This window comes from Chiloscyllium plagiosum, unplaced genomic scaffold (assembly GCF_037043375.1).
Source record: "Chiloscyllium plagiosum isolate Xiang-an unplaced genomic scaffold, Cpla_swu_hap1 HiC_scaffold_11, whole genome shotgun sequence".
In the NCBI taxonomy this organism is placed as follows: Eukaryota; Metazoa; Chordata; class Chondrichthyes; order Orectolobiformes; family Hemiscylliidae; genus Chiloscyllium; species Chiloscyllium plagiosum.
In genome coordinates this window covers 41,528,593-41,543,400 of record NW_028270149.1, presented here as the reverse complement: position 1 = coordinate 41,543,400, position 14,808 = coordinate 41,528,593, and the positions used below count along the sequence as shown (strand labels likewise).

The 14,808-nt window shown below is 40.4% G+C and overlaps 1 protein-coding gene across 1 annotated transcript in view; it reads right to left on the bottom strand.

Moving 5' to 3' along the window:
* The window catches only part of stard8 (StAR related lipid transfer domain containing 8), a 213,928-nt gene that overhangs the window by 139,644 nt on the left and 59,476 nt on the right, over positions 1-14,808 (bottom strand). Inside the window, exon 3 of the mRNA XM_087992006.1 lies at positions 8,712-8,745. Within this exon, the coding sequence (XP_087848132.1) occupies positions 8,712-8,745 (34 nt within the window). The remainder of the gene's footprint in view (positions 1-8,711; positions 8,746-14,808) is intronic.

Below are 14,808 nucleotides of genomic sequence, written 5' to 3'. Positions count from 1 at the left end.
AACCCATACTGCTAACTGACACAGCAGTGAACCTGCACAGATGCTGCCTTTCCTGTTGAATTCATGTATCTCTGGACATCGGAGTGAATCTGGGAAAATTAACAAACAGTGAAATTCACAACTGATCTTGGAGGAACCTGTTTGGGAGAGGTCACAGCACAGAAACAGATAAGTAAATAGTTTTTAGTGTGGCCTTGCTGAACGTCTGCAGTAGTGAGTAGAGTGGGTTATTTCTTAATTATATATTTTATTGAGGTATGTCTCTTGATTAAACTTAAAAATATAAGTCATAAGTATTAATTTAACCTGAAGCAGTTTTTTGTAGAGAAATAAGATGGTGCTATTTTCTGGGTCTGCAAATTGGATGAAGTAAAAATGGCCCTTAGTAGAGTGATATGCTCTTCTTATCGGATGTGGGAGTTTAAGGAGAGTTTACGTGTTATCTGCAATAAATGCTGTTGGTTGCAAATCCTATCAGATCGAATGTATTGGTTGGACTGACAATTAGAGGCAATGAGGAATTTACAAGAGCAAGGGAGAGTGATGTAAGGCCGTTCTAGGAAAGAAGAAAAGTTGCAGTTGCTGTCACATAGATGGATAAGCTCCAGGAAAGGTTAGATAGGTAGGCAGGTCATGATGGAGTCTTCAATCGATATCCCCATTTCAAACAAGTATGCTGTTTTGGAAAATATAGTGGGGGTGATGGATTATCAGGGGAATGTCACACGAACAACCAAGTTTCTGGTATTGAGACTCGCTCCAATGCAATAAAGCATACGTCGGTTTCCAAGAGATCGATTGTGTTAGGGGACTCTCTAGTCTGAGGCACAGACAGACGTTTCTGGTGCCAGGGTTAAGGACGACTCAGAGAGGGTGTAGAATGTTCTCAAGGGGGAAAGGGGCCAGCAGGAGGTCATTGTCCACATTGGAACCAACATCAGAAGGGAAAAGGATGAGATTCTGAAGGGAGAATATAGAGAGTTAGGCAGGAATTTAAAAAAGAGGTCTTTGTGAGTAATAATATCTGGAATACTCCTGTTGCTACGAGCGAGTGAGGAGAGAGTAGGAGGATAAAGCAGATGAAAGCATGACTGAGGAACTGGTGTATGGGAGAAGAATTCACATTTTTGGATCATTAGAATTTCTTCTGGGGTAGAAGTAACCTGTGCAATTTGTCCTTCTTGTACTAGAATTGGGAAGGGACTAATATACTGGCAGGGAGATTTTCTAGAGCAGGTCGGGAGGATTTAAATGAGTAGGGAGGGGTGGCGGAGGACATGGGGGTTGATGGGACCCAGGGAGATACTGAGGAAAGAGATCAAGCTGAAACTGGTACAGTTGAGAAATGAAGCGAATCAAACAGTCAGAGCAGGAAAGGACAAAGCAGATAACAGGTAGGACTGATAAATTAAACTGCATTTATTTCAATGCAAGAGGCCTAACAGGGAAGGCAGATGAACTCAGGGCATGGTTAGGAACATGGGAGTGGGATATCATAGCAATTACAGAAACATGGCTCAGGGATGCACTGACAGCTTAATGTTCCAGGATACAAATGCTACAGGAAGGACAGAAAGGGAGGCAAGAGAGAAGGGGGAGTGGTGTTTTTGATAAGGGATAGCATTACTGAGGTAGGATATTCCCAGAATTACATACAGGGAAGGTATTTGGGTGGAACTGAGAAAGAAGAAAGGGATGGTCACCTTATTGGGATTGTATTATATGACCCCTAATAGTCAGCGGGAAATTGAGAAACAAATTTGTAAGGAGATCTCAGTTATCTGTAAGAATAATAGGGTGGTTATGGTAGGGGATTTTAATATTCCAAACATAGACTGGGACTGCCATAGTGTTAAAGGTTTAGATGGAGAGGAATTTGTTAAGTGTATACAAGACAATTTTCTGATTCAGTATGTGGATGTATCTACTAGAGAAGGTGCAAAACTTGCCCTACTTTGGGAAATAAGACAGGACAGGTGACTGAGGTGTCAGTTAGGGAGCATTTTGGGGCCAGCGACCATAATTCTATTTGTTTTAAAATAGTGATGGAAAAGGATAGACCAGATCTAAACGTTGAATTTCTAAATTGGAGGAAGGGTAATTTTGATGGTTATTGGCAAGAGCTTTCAAAAGCTGATTGGGGGCAGATGTTTCAGGACAGCTGGAAAATGGGAAGCCTTCAGAAATGAGAAAACAAGAGTCCAGAGACAGTATATTCCTGTTAGGGTGAAAGGAAAGGTTGGTCGGTACAGGGAATGCTGGATGACTAAAGAAATTGAGGATTTGGTTAAGAAAAAGAAGGAAGCATATGTCAGGTATAGACAGGGTAGATCGAGTGAATCCTTAAAAGAGTATAAAGGCAGTAGGAGTATACTTAAGAGGAAAATCAGGAGAGCAAAATGGGGATATGAGATAGCTTTGGCAAATAGAGTTAAGGAAAATCCAAAGGGCATTTACAAATACATTAAGCACAAAAGGGTAACTAGGGAGAGAATAGGCCCCTCAATGATCAGCAAGGTGGCCTTTATGTGGAGCCGCAGGAGATGGGCGAGATACTAAACGAGTATTTTACATTGATGTTTACTGTGGCAAAGGACATGGAAGATATAGAATGTAGGGAAATAGATGGTGACACCTTGCAAAATGTCCATATTGCAGAGGAGGAAGTGCTGGATGTCTTGAAATGCATAAAAATTGATAAATCCCCAGGACCTGATCAGCTGTACCCTAGAACTCTGTGGGAAGCTAGAGAAGTGATTGCTGGGCCTCTTACTGAAATATTTGTGTCATCAGTGGTCACAGGTGAGGTGCCGGAAGACTGGAGTTTGGCTAACGTGGTGCCACTATTTAAGAAAGGTGGTAAGGATAAGCCAGGGAACTATAGACCAATGAGCCTGACGTCAGTGGTGGGCAAGTTGTAGGAGGGAATCCTGAGGGACAGAATGTACATGTATTTGGAAAGGCAAAGACTGATTAGGGATAGTCAACATGGCTTTGTGTGTGGGAAATCATGTCTCACAAACTTGATTGAGTTTTTTTGAAGAAGTAACAAACAGGATTGATGAGGGCAAAGTGGTATACATGATCTATATGGACTTCAGTAAGGCATTCAACAAGGATCCCCATGGGAGACCGGTTAGCAAGGTTAGAGCTCATGGAATACAGGGAGAACTACATTTGGATACAGAACTGGCTTAAAGGTAGAAGACAGGGGGTGGTGGTGGAGAGTTGCTTTTCTGACTGGAGGCCTGTGACCAGTGGAGTGCCACAAGGATTGATGCTGTGTCCACCACATTTCATCATTTACATAAATAATTTGGATATGAGCATGAGGGGTATAATTAGTAAGTTTGCAGATGACACCAAAATTGGAGGTGTAGTGGACAGCGAAGAGGGTTACCTCAGATTACAATAGGATCTGGACCAGATGGGCCAATGGGCTGAGTAGTGGTAGAAGAAGTTTAATTTCGATAAAGTCGAGGTGCTGCATTTTGGGAGAGCAAATCTTAGCAGGACTTATACACTTAATGGTAAGGTCCTAGGGAATGTTGCTGAACAAAGAGAGCTTGGTGTGCAGGTTCATAACTCCTTGCAAGTAGAGTCATAGGTAGATAGGATAGTGAAGAAGGCGTTTGGTACGCTTTCCTTTATTGGTCAGAGTATTGAGTACAGGAGTTGGGAGGTCACGTTGTGGCTGTACATGACATTGGTTCGGCCACTGTTGGAATATTGCATGCAATTCTGGTCTTCTCCCTATCGAAAGGATGATGTGAAACTTGAAAGGGTTCAGAGAAGATTTACAAGGACGTTGCCAGGTTTGGAGATTTCAGCTATAGGGAGAGGTTGAATAGGCTAGGGCTGTTTTCACTGGAGCTTGGGAGGCTGAGGGGTGACCTTATAAAATCATGAGGGGCATTGATAGGGAAATAGGCAAAGTCTTTTCCCTGGGGTTGGGGAGTCCAGAACTAGAGGGCATAGGTTTAAGGTGAGAGGGGAAAGATATAAGAGAGACCTAAGGGGCAACTTTTTCACTCAAAGGGTGGTGCATGTGTGGAATGGGCTTCTAGAGGAAGTGGTGGAGGCTGGTACAATTGTGACATTTATAAGGCATCTGGATGGGTATATGAATAGGAAGGGTTTGGAGGGATATGGGCCAGGTGCTGGCAGGTGGGACTAGATTGGGTTGGGATATCTGATCGGCATGGATGAGTTGGACCGAAGGGTCTGTTTCTGTGCTGTATAACTCTATGACTCTATAAGTGCTCATCTAAGTACATTTTAAAGATTTTGAGGTTTCCTGCCTCAATTACCCTCCCAGGTGCTGGGTCCTTTACTATTATAGTATGATCTGGAAATGAGTGTAGGAGATATGATCTGTAAGCACTCAGATAATGCAAAAATTGGTAGTGTGGTAAATAGCAAGGAGGAAACAATTAGAATGCAGGATAATATAGAAGAGCTGGTCAGATGGGCAGTACATTGATAACTGGAATTTAATTCTAAAAAGTGTTGATGATGCATTTTGAGGGGACCAACAAGGAAAAGAAGTTGGGAAGTGTTAGCAATGTTGCAGGGAAACCTGATTGAGTTATGTAAAAGTATGAGGCTGTGGACAGGGTATGTAGAAAATTGATTTTTTTTCTATCAAAGGATTATGCAACGTTTTTAATTTAGTGGAATCTGGCTCATTGAATATATACAAGGCTGAGTTAGACAGATCTTTGATTGACATGATATGGGGAACAGACATGGAATTGGAATTAAAGCCACAATCCAATCAATCAGTCATGGTCTAACTGAAGTATGGAGCAGGTTCATTGGGTAAAAATGATCTATTCATGTTTCTATTTCTTACAACCTTACGACAGATCAAGCAACTCAAAACAGGATATCCATGAGGTGCTATTTCCCATCAGCAGTGATCGAATTAAAATGAACCACAATCTGTAACCTTATGGCCCAGAATATCCCCCATTTTTCATTATCATCAAGCCAGTGTATCACCCCTGGTTCAATGGAGAGTGCAGGAGGGCATACAATGAGCACCAAAAAACAAACCTAAAAATGAGTTACTGACATGATGAAGCTGCAACGCAGGACTACATATATGCAAAACATCAGAACTGGCATGTGATAGAGCTAAGCAATCCCACAACCAACTTGCAATACAGCCACATCCATAAATAAATCATGGTGCACAATTAAACAACTAACCAGAAGTACCACTGCAATTATCCCCATATTCAAAGATGGCACAGCCTAAGATATCAAAACAAAAGAGCCGAAGTGTAATGACAGTCTGTGAAGACAGAAAGCTCAGCATGACCTGGAAGACCTACTGAATTAAATGTCAATCAAAGACAGATATCCTACCCCACTCTTCCTCCAAATGCTGCCAATCAGAATAGTCATTGTTGGCAGCATTACTGAGGGAGCTGTGACAGCTGTCAACATCACCAACCCAAGGCTGAGGTCACCAAGGGTCCTAGGACACAGAGGAGTGATAACAAGATGGCTATTCCAGCTTATGAGTTGTAGTGCTTTTCGAGAGGACCGTTTCTGACACTTCATGATATTTGTCACTTCTTGTGGTACTGCATAAGGGTTGTTTGAGCTGGTTTACTGACACTGACCTTCCTTTGTCTTTATTCAATATAGTGGCTGATAGTAGAGGCTTTGAAGGAATTAATGTTTCTGTCACATTGACTCCACCCATTCTGCTTATCATTCAGAATCTGTGCGTGGAGAAATGGAGTTCAGTTCTAATTTTTGGAGGGAGCAGATGTATCTGTATTTGCTTCCAGAGTATTTACAAGAGAAGCAATATTCTTATAAAAGAACAAGGTTATTGCGTATTAGCAATGAATATAACCATAGTTGGTCAGGTATAATTACTAAGACCTCCAGGAGCAAATACAGATACATCTGCTCCCCCCAAAAAATAGAATAGAACATAGAACGTAGAACAGTACAGCACAGAATAGGCCCGTCAGCCCACAATGTTGTGCCGACCACTGATCCTCATGTATGCACCCTCAAATTTCTGTGACCATATGCATGTCCAGTAGTCTCTTAAATGACCTTGCTTCCACAACTGCTGCTGGCAACGCATTCCATGCTCTCACAACTCTCTGTGTAAAGAACCCGCCTCTGACATCCCCTCTATACTTTCCTCCAACCAGCTTAAAACTATGACCCCTCGTGTTAGTCATTTCTGCCCTGGGAAATAGTCTCTGGCTATCAACTCTATCTATGCCTCTCATTATCTTGTATACCTCAATTAGGTCCCCTCTCCTCCTCCTTTTCTCCAATGAAAAAAGTCCGAGCTCAGTCAACCTCTCTTCATAAGATAAGCCCTCCAGTCCTGGTAAACCTTCTCTGAACCCTCTCCAAAACATCTACATCTTTCCTATAATAGGGTGACCAGAACTGGACTCAGTATTCCAAGTGCGGTCTAACCAAAGTTTTATAGAGCTGCAACAAGATCTCATGACTCTTAAACTCAATACCCCTGTTAATGAAAGCCAAAACACCATATGCTTTCTTAACAACCCTGCCCACTTGGGTGGCCATTTTAAGGGATCCATGTACCTGCACACCAAGATCCCTCTGTTCCTCCGCACTGCCAAGAATCCTATCCTTAATCCTGTACTCAGCTTTCAAATTTGACCTTCCAAAATGCATCACCTCGCATTTATCCAGATTGAACTCCATCTGCCACCTCTCAGCCCATCTCTGCATCCTGTCAATGTCCCGCTGCAGCCTACAACAGCCCTCTATACTTCAACGACACCTCCAACCTTTGTGTCGTCTGCAAACTTGCTGACCCATCCTTCAATCCCCTCATCCAAGTCATTTATAAAAATTACAAACAGTAGAGGCCCAAGGACAGAGCCCTGTGGAACACCACTCACCACAGACTTCCAGGCAGAATATTTTCCTTCTACTACCACTCACTGTCTTCTGTTGGCCAGCCAATTCAGTATCCAGACAGCTATGTTCCCCTGAATCCCATTCCTCCTGACCTTCTGAATGAGCCTGAATAGAACTCCCTTTCTCCACCCACAGATTCTGAATGACAAGCAGAATGGGTGGAGTCAATGTGACAGAAACATTAATTCCTTAAAAGCCTTTACCTTACACAACATATTAAATGGCAGCATGGACAGGAAGGGCAGGCAGTGTGCAATCATCCATACAACTCCAAGTAACCCTGACAGGATCTCCTTTCTGATTTCCCAAATGGTAATTGCCCTGCTCGAGGCTGGGTTATTACCAGAGGCGGCTGGTATCAGGTCCTCAAATTGGTCTTAAGGTTTCCATTCCTGCACTTTCTTGGGACATCAGAACATTCTACTCTTTGGGCCATAACATCAGGTGTCCCCAGTGAATGGGACAGGAGGGTACATCAGGGCTCTAGGCAGCCCACTGTGCTCAGGTTGGTAGAGGAACTGGTGTGCTTGAGTCTGAGGCAGGGGCTGGGGGTTTGAACCAGGAACAGAACCAGGACCCATGATTTCAGTCCCTTCCTCTTGAGTTCCACCTGACATCTATATTTGAACTTCCTAATCAGTTAAGATGAGAGGAAGTAACCAGGAGTAGGAACCTTAGTTAATCTTTCTCCTCCTTTGTCTGCCACAGATCTAAATGTCAGAGTGTTTATTTAACTCCAAAATTCTAACCAGTCATTTGACTTGGGAAAAAAAGTCCCATCATCAAATGTGAAAAAATGGGACTAACACTAGACAGAAGACACCTACAAGCATTTATCAAATTTCCCTGAGAAAAACCACACAATGTTCACAACCTGTAAATATGTTGAACTGAAATTGTTCTGTGGAAATTCCCAGGTTATACATCTGATTGATTCATTTATATAATGCCTTTAATGTATCCAAATGTTATAAGGTTTAAAAAATTACACGGAGCATTATAAGGAGCTGTTAGGTCAGGTAACCAAAAGATCAATCAACAAAGTAGGTTTTAAGAAGCATCTTCAGGAAGAAAGTGAAAAAAGAGGCAGAGAGATTTAGGGAAGTAATTTCAGAACTTAAGGCTTTGACAGATGAAGGTGCATCAACCAAGGGTGATGTGGTTAAAATCAGGGATACTCAAAAGGCCAGGATGAAGGAGTGCAGAAATAATGTAAAATTCTGCAAAGAGAGATTCTGGGTGGCAGAGACTTTGATAATGTTGGAATCCAGCAAGATCTTAGGCCTTCAGTAGACGAAGAGGCAGAGTAGGGACATGGGCAGTTGAACTAATGGTATTTTGGTCCAAACTTTGCTTCATAAATTTCTCAGAATTTAAGGTTCATTACTAAGCAATATGTAGTGACTGGCTAATTTGGACACATCTCCTTTATAGTGCTGAGTTATAGAGTCATAGAGATGTACAGCATGGAAACAGACCCTTCAGTCCAACCCGTCCACGCCGACCAGATATCCCAACCCAATCTAGTCCCACCTGCCAGCACCTGGCCCATATCCCTCCAAACCGTCATTGATTCAAAAGGACAATGCATGGAATCATTGAGCACTGTTGACTATAAACAACTTATCAGTATCAAACACATCTCACTAATGCCATGAAGAAATATCACCAACATATATGAATCTCACTGGCATGTTCACTGGTCACCAGTAACACAGTAGGTTATTTTCATGCACTTTTATGATACCCAATTTGTAAAACAGTTGAAAGATCCTTACCAGATATAATTCTATGTGTCATCCATGGCAGCATCTAAAAGAAAACAGAATGAAATGGATAAAGCATTGAGGAAATATCAATTATAAAATGAACTTATGTTGGGGAGATGTTTATCCCACATTTCAAATATGATATATCATACATCAGCCATTGTAAATTTGAGAAGGACCTAAGAAGAGAGTATCATTTACATTGTCAGATACCATTGGGGTTAAATGGGATTAAGACTAATGTGAGTGGTGAAGGGAGCAGGAGATGGGTCTATTGGATAATGAAGCTTGGAAAGGGCATAAGGGAATAGAAGAGAAACCACAAAAAGATAATTGGAATAGGTGAAAAACTGTTGAGTGTTTTGGTTTGATCAACATAAGGAAGGCAGGAAACAGCTGAACTGGTGTCTTGATCATAGTGACGTAAAAAAAGTCCATTCTTTAATTATGGGTCTGAAAGAATTAATAAATTTTTAACACTAAGTTCTACCCAATCTAATGATGTCACAGTTTTTTGGGTGACAAATCAGGCAGTCTTGTACAAGATCCTGTGATGGGGTCAGAAAAAAACAGTTCTGGCTCTTGATAGTCTTAAGTCAAAATAATGAGCCAACTAATCAATTTAATTGTATCCATTGCTATTGTGTAATAAACTTCCTCTTGTCATGTCTGACAGGCACTTCTTCTTGAAAAGACGAGTGGGTTCTTCTTCTACTCCTGATAATTAGATAATTCCATATACACTGCGGGAGGAGTGCTAGTGTCCCTACATCTCCCCAGAGGGTTAGATTCAAGTTCCACCTGCTCTAAGGTGTGCAAAAACATCGCTGAACAAGTTAATTAGAAAATATCGACAAAACCTCGTCTTTATGAGACGATTAGTTGTGACATATTTAAATCATAGTATGTTAATTGATCTAGAGATATGATTCTCACTTTGGATCACAGAGTTGTGCAGCAGTGATAGTGTCCCTCCCTCTGGGCCAGAACATCTGAGGTCAAGTCCCAGGTGTGTCATGTCTGAACAGGCAGATAAAAATTAACTAGACAGGAAAATTATTAGCAGCACTTTCCCTCACAGCTCAGTGTGGCACTCATCACTACTCTTGTTGGAGGTCAGGGTAGAGGAAGCAGAAAAACTGGTGTGATAAATTGTTTGGTTGTGAAGAAAACGGTGAGCGTTATCTTTCCTTTCCAAATAATTGTAGACATGTGTGCAGTTTTGGGAGAGAGGCCTGCTTGTGCTTAATGTGGTTCAGCCACACGTAGTGTTTGATGGCTGAGCCGGTTGTGAGCCAGGTACACTCAAGTCTGTAAGCCCTGGAATTGGAGGGAGCAAATCTTAGGCTTGTACTGGGGAGAATGATCAGGTGGTGACAGAGTAAAGGCTTTACAATTGTTCCAAAAGAACTGCTCAAGCGGTTGAGCTGATCCATAACGGCGCGAGTGCTCAGCAAGTGGAAGATCATAAGCAAAGAAGGAAAGGTATTGAGTTTAAAGGAAATGTAGTGATAATTGATTTTGATTTTAACTGATATGAAGTGACACAAATATGAAAAACTTTAGAGGTTATGGAGGGACATCATAGAATTGCTTATCATAATTATGTAGTTAGAAACTGACACTTTCCAGGGTCAGAAAAACAAGATGAAATGTTGAATTTTAGAACTAAGTAAGTTTTTTTTGTAAATAATAAGTTGTAAGACTATGCAATTCACTTCTAGGTTTAGTGATTGGGATATAAAGCACATTTACATTCAAGAATGGATTAGATTGATGCAGGAAGGAAAAGAGGATAAAGTAATATGAGAAGGCATACGCTGTGTTAGGTTTCATTCATAGAGGGATTGAGTTCCGAAGCTGCAATATCATGCTGCAACTATACAAAACACTGGTGCGGCCACACTTGTACAGTTCTGGTTGCCATATTTCGGGAAGGATGTGGAAGCATTGGAAAAGGTGCAGAGGAGATTTATCAGGATGTTGCCTGGTCTGGAGGGAAGGTCTTATGAGGAAAAGCTGAGAGACTTGGGCCTGTTCTCATTGGAAAGAAGAAGGCTAAGAGGGGATTTGATAGAGACATACAAGATGATCAGAGGATTAAATAGGGTAGACAGTGAAAGTCTTTTTCCTAGGATGATGACGTTACCTTGTACGAGGGGGCGTAGCTACAAATTGAGGGGTGATAGATTTAAGACAGATGTCAGTGGCAGATTCTTTACTCAGAGAGTGGTAAGGGTGCGGAATGCCCTACCTGCCAATGTAGTTAACTCAGCCACATTAGGGAGATTTAAACAATCCTTGGAAAAGCACATGGATGATGATGGGATAGTGTAGGGGGATGAGCTGAGAATAGTTCACAGGTCAGCGCAACATCGAGGGCCGAAGGGCCTGTTCTGCGCTATACTGTTCTATGTTCTAATAAGATGTGTAAATGTGATTTGACTATTGCTCATAAGGATGCTTAACATTGGTATGGACTTGAATGCCCTATCTTCATGTTATAAAGTTTTAATTTTTTTTTGTTCATGTAATATTACAAGAATATACTATACTTTCTGCTCTAGCATGTTGTCAGATTGTACCTCCTCATTGTAACACTCTGGACAAAACACTCTGGATGAATTCTAGTGCACCAAATATTGCCCTAACTTTAATCACCTAACTCTAAGATCATGATTCGGTAATTTCATTATATGAATTCAGTATTACATCTGCAATGCATTAGTTCACTCAGCGACCAAGAGATTTAGGCTATGTTTTAAAATCGCAAGAATTAATTGCCCTTATGGAAAGGGATGATATAGATTGGTTAATGATGGAGTCAGGAACTAAATCAATGAACTAAGTGTTTATCCAGCTCATTGTGTGTTCTTTACACCTTTGCACACTAGGATATTGAGTCTAATCTCAGTGACTGAATTACTCAAACTGTAACATTCCAATGTATGATTTGATTTCTACTCCATTTCTATTCAGGTCAGACATTTTACTGAGTTTCTAACTGAAAGCACAGACTGCCAGCTTTCAGTGTACAGCTAGAAAATGGAAAAAACTGGATTTCCTCCAAAATGAACAACACGAGGACAGAGAGAGTACTGTGCATAGATTCCATTACTACATTTTTTAATAGGCTACGTATTGGAGTAACAAAAAATAATAATAATAAACAAATCAGTATGAATTCCTGCTCAATGAACATTCCCATTAAACAGCAAGAAGCAGGAAGTGAACTCCATAGTGCAAATATTCAACATCAATGTTTGCATTCTCAAAAGAAACAAACATGGAATACGTACTTGTATAAATTAGCCCTGTCAAATGTTCTTTTTCTTATAGCCTGGAAATTTTCAGCATGATGATCTGAAACATTTTTTTCCACCAAAGCATGTCACTAATTATTGAATACTGGAATAGTTATAGCACAGAAGGAGGCTATTCAGCCTGTCATATCCATACTGGTTCTCTACAAGAGGAACCCAACCATTCGTACACCTCCAACACTCTCCCATAGCCCTGCATTGTGTTTTCTCTCTTCACATGCTTATCCATTCCCCTTCTTGAAAGCCACAACTTGATCTGTCTCTCCAAAACTCTTTCAGGTGATGCATTCCAGTCTCTAACCATTTGCTGCATGGAAAAAAAATTATTATTGGTGACATTATCGGTTATTTTTGCAATCACCTTGAATCAGTTCTTTATCCTTTACCAACAGGAATGGTTCGTCTACCTACTATGTTGGGAGCCTTCATGAGTTTATACATGTCTATCAAGTCTCCCTTTAACTATCGCTTCTATAAAGTGAATAATGTCAGATTCTCCAATCCATCCATTTAAATAAAGTCCTACATTTTCAGAATCATTCTCAAAACTTTTTTCTAAGCCCTTGCTTAAATATTTCATAATGCATTGCCCAGAATTAGGCATAATGCTGCTGCTCTAAGGTCCTGACCTCATTGTTCCCCAAGCTGACCAAGTAAGAGATAGTTTTCAATTTTGCCAGAAAGGTGAGTGGACCTAAGGCTGCGGGTCTGATCAGAGGTTTACAATCCTGAAAGGATAGCAGTCCAAATTTCCAGAGGTGATTGCAACCACTGTTCAAGGGGAGCTCAAATTCCCTTCCAAAAGATTGGCAGCAACAGATGCTGCTGCTCACTGATGGAGTGGACTATTTAGGACTGAGATGAGGAGAATGTTTGTCATCCAGAGAGTGGTGAGCCTGTGAAATTCCCTGCCACAGAAAGCATTTGAGGCCAAAATATTGAATATTTTCAAGAAGGAGTTAGATGTACGGAACAACCTCGACTATCCGAACGAGATGGGCAGGGAGTATTTTGTTTGAATAACTGATTGTTCAGATAACTGATCTGATTGTAAACAAAGGAAACCATACTGAATATAATTACATAAAAAAGCACATTTACAGAGTTTTTATTTCATTCAATCGATAAAATGTGTACAAACACTGGATATTGCTTAAAATTTTTTTACAAATAAAATCACTTTTTGTGGAAGTAAAATTCATTGAGATGGAGGTCGCTTATTATTTTCAATTAAGTGTACATTGTTGGCATCAATTTATCAATCTTGGACGAATGTCTTTAGACACAACATTATGCCTCACAGCAGGTATAAGAGTTAAAATAACATGAAGTCATTTTTAATTTTAAATACTTACAATCTTAAAATTAGTCACAACTTAGTAATTATAGATATTTTTGACAATTTTGCTTGATCATAATTTCCTGCAATTAAAACACTGGAAATACCAAAATCAGTCCTTTCATCACCTAATACTCCTCACTCATCCCGATTTTATTTCATTCACCATCTTTCAAATTGAAACAGATCATTCAAAATTCTCATCATTAAACTTAAATCAAGTTGGCTAAACATCACTTGCCTTTAACAAATCAATACTGTGTTTCCTTCATTAATCCATATATGTCTAAGTGACAGTTAATGTGATCTTGAATTATTATTCCTGAAAGCTTTCCCACTTCCAGTGGTAAATTGACCAACTTATATTTGCTGGGATCATTGTTACATGTTTTTTTTTAAACAAGAGGCAACCATTTGAAATTCTCTGGCACCAGCTTACACTAAGGAGAACTGAAAGGTAAGTAAAGTCACCACAGTCCCAGAGGAACACAGAGCTGCACAATATCTCTGCAATACCATAAGACTGCCAGGTATCAGCAGAATTAGGCTATTCAGCCCATCAAACCTGCTTCACCAATCGATTATGGCTGATACGGTTCTCAACACCATTCTCTCGCCTTCTTCCTATAACCCTTGATCCCCTTATTAATCAAGCAACCCAGCTATCTCTGTCTTAAATACATTCAATTATATGGTCTCCACAATTTTTTGTGGCATTGAGGTTCCACAGATTCATTACTCTCTGGCTGAATAAATTCCTGCTCATCTCAGTTCTAAAGGCTGTGCCCTCAGATCCTTGTCTCTCCGAACAATGATAACATCGTCTCCACATTTGCTCTATCCAGTCTTTTCAACATTCCATATGTTTCAAGATACCCCCTCACCTTCATAATACCTCTTCAATTTCCACACATCTGCTTTTATATACTTAAATGCATCCCAACTGGTGACTTTTCAATTGCTTAGCACATCAGCCTTTTTGTTAATTGAGTTTATCAACTTTTAGCCCATCCAATTTATCACCGACTTCCTCTTTCACTGTTACTTTGGCAGCATCTTCCTCTTTGGTAAAGAAGATCCCAAATATTTATTTAGTAATTTGGCCTCAACTTCTGTCTCCATGAGTACATTCACCTTTTAGTCCCCAACTAGACTCATTCCTACCTTACTACCATTTATATTTAAATACTTGTAGAGATCTTTGAATTCCTTTTATGTCAGCTGTAAATCTCTTTGCATATGCTCAGTTTGCCTCATTTATTTCCTTTCTCACTTCTCTATTTTTTTCTATATTCAGATCAGTTCTCAGTTGCATTATCAACTTGATTTGTCAGGTACCCCTTTTCATTTTGCTCTTTCATCATCCAGATAGCTCAAGATTCGTTTGCCTCACTTTGTGCCTTGTGACTGTACTCAGAGTAGCTCCTCATTAAAGACAAAGGCT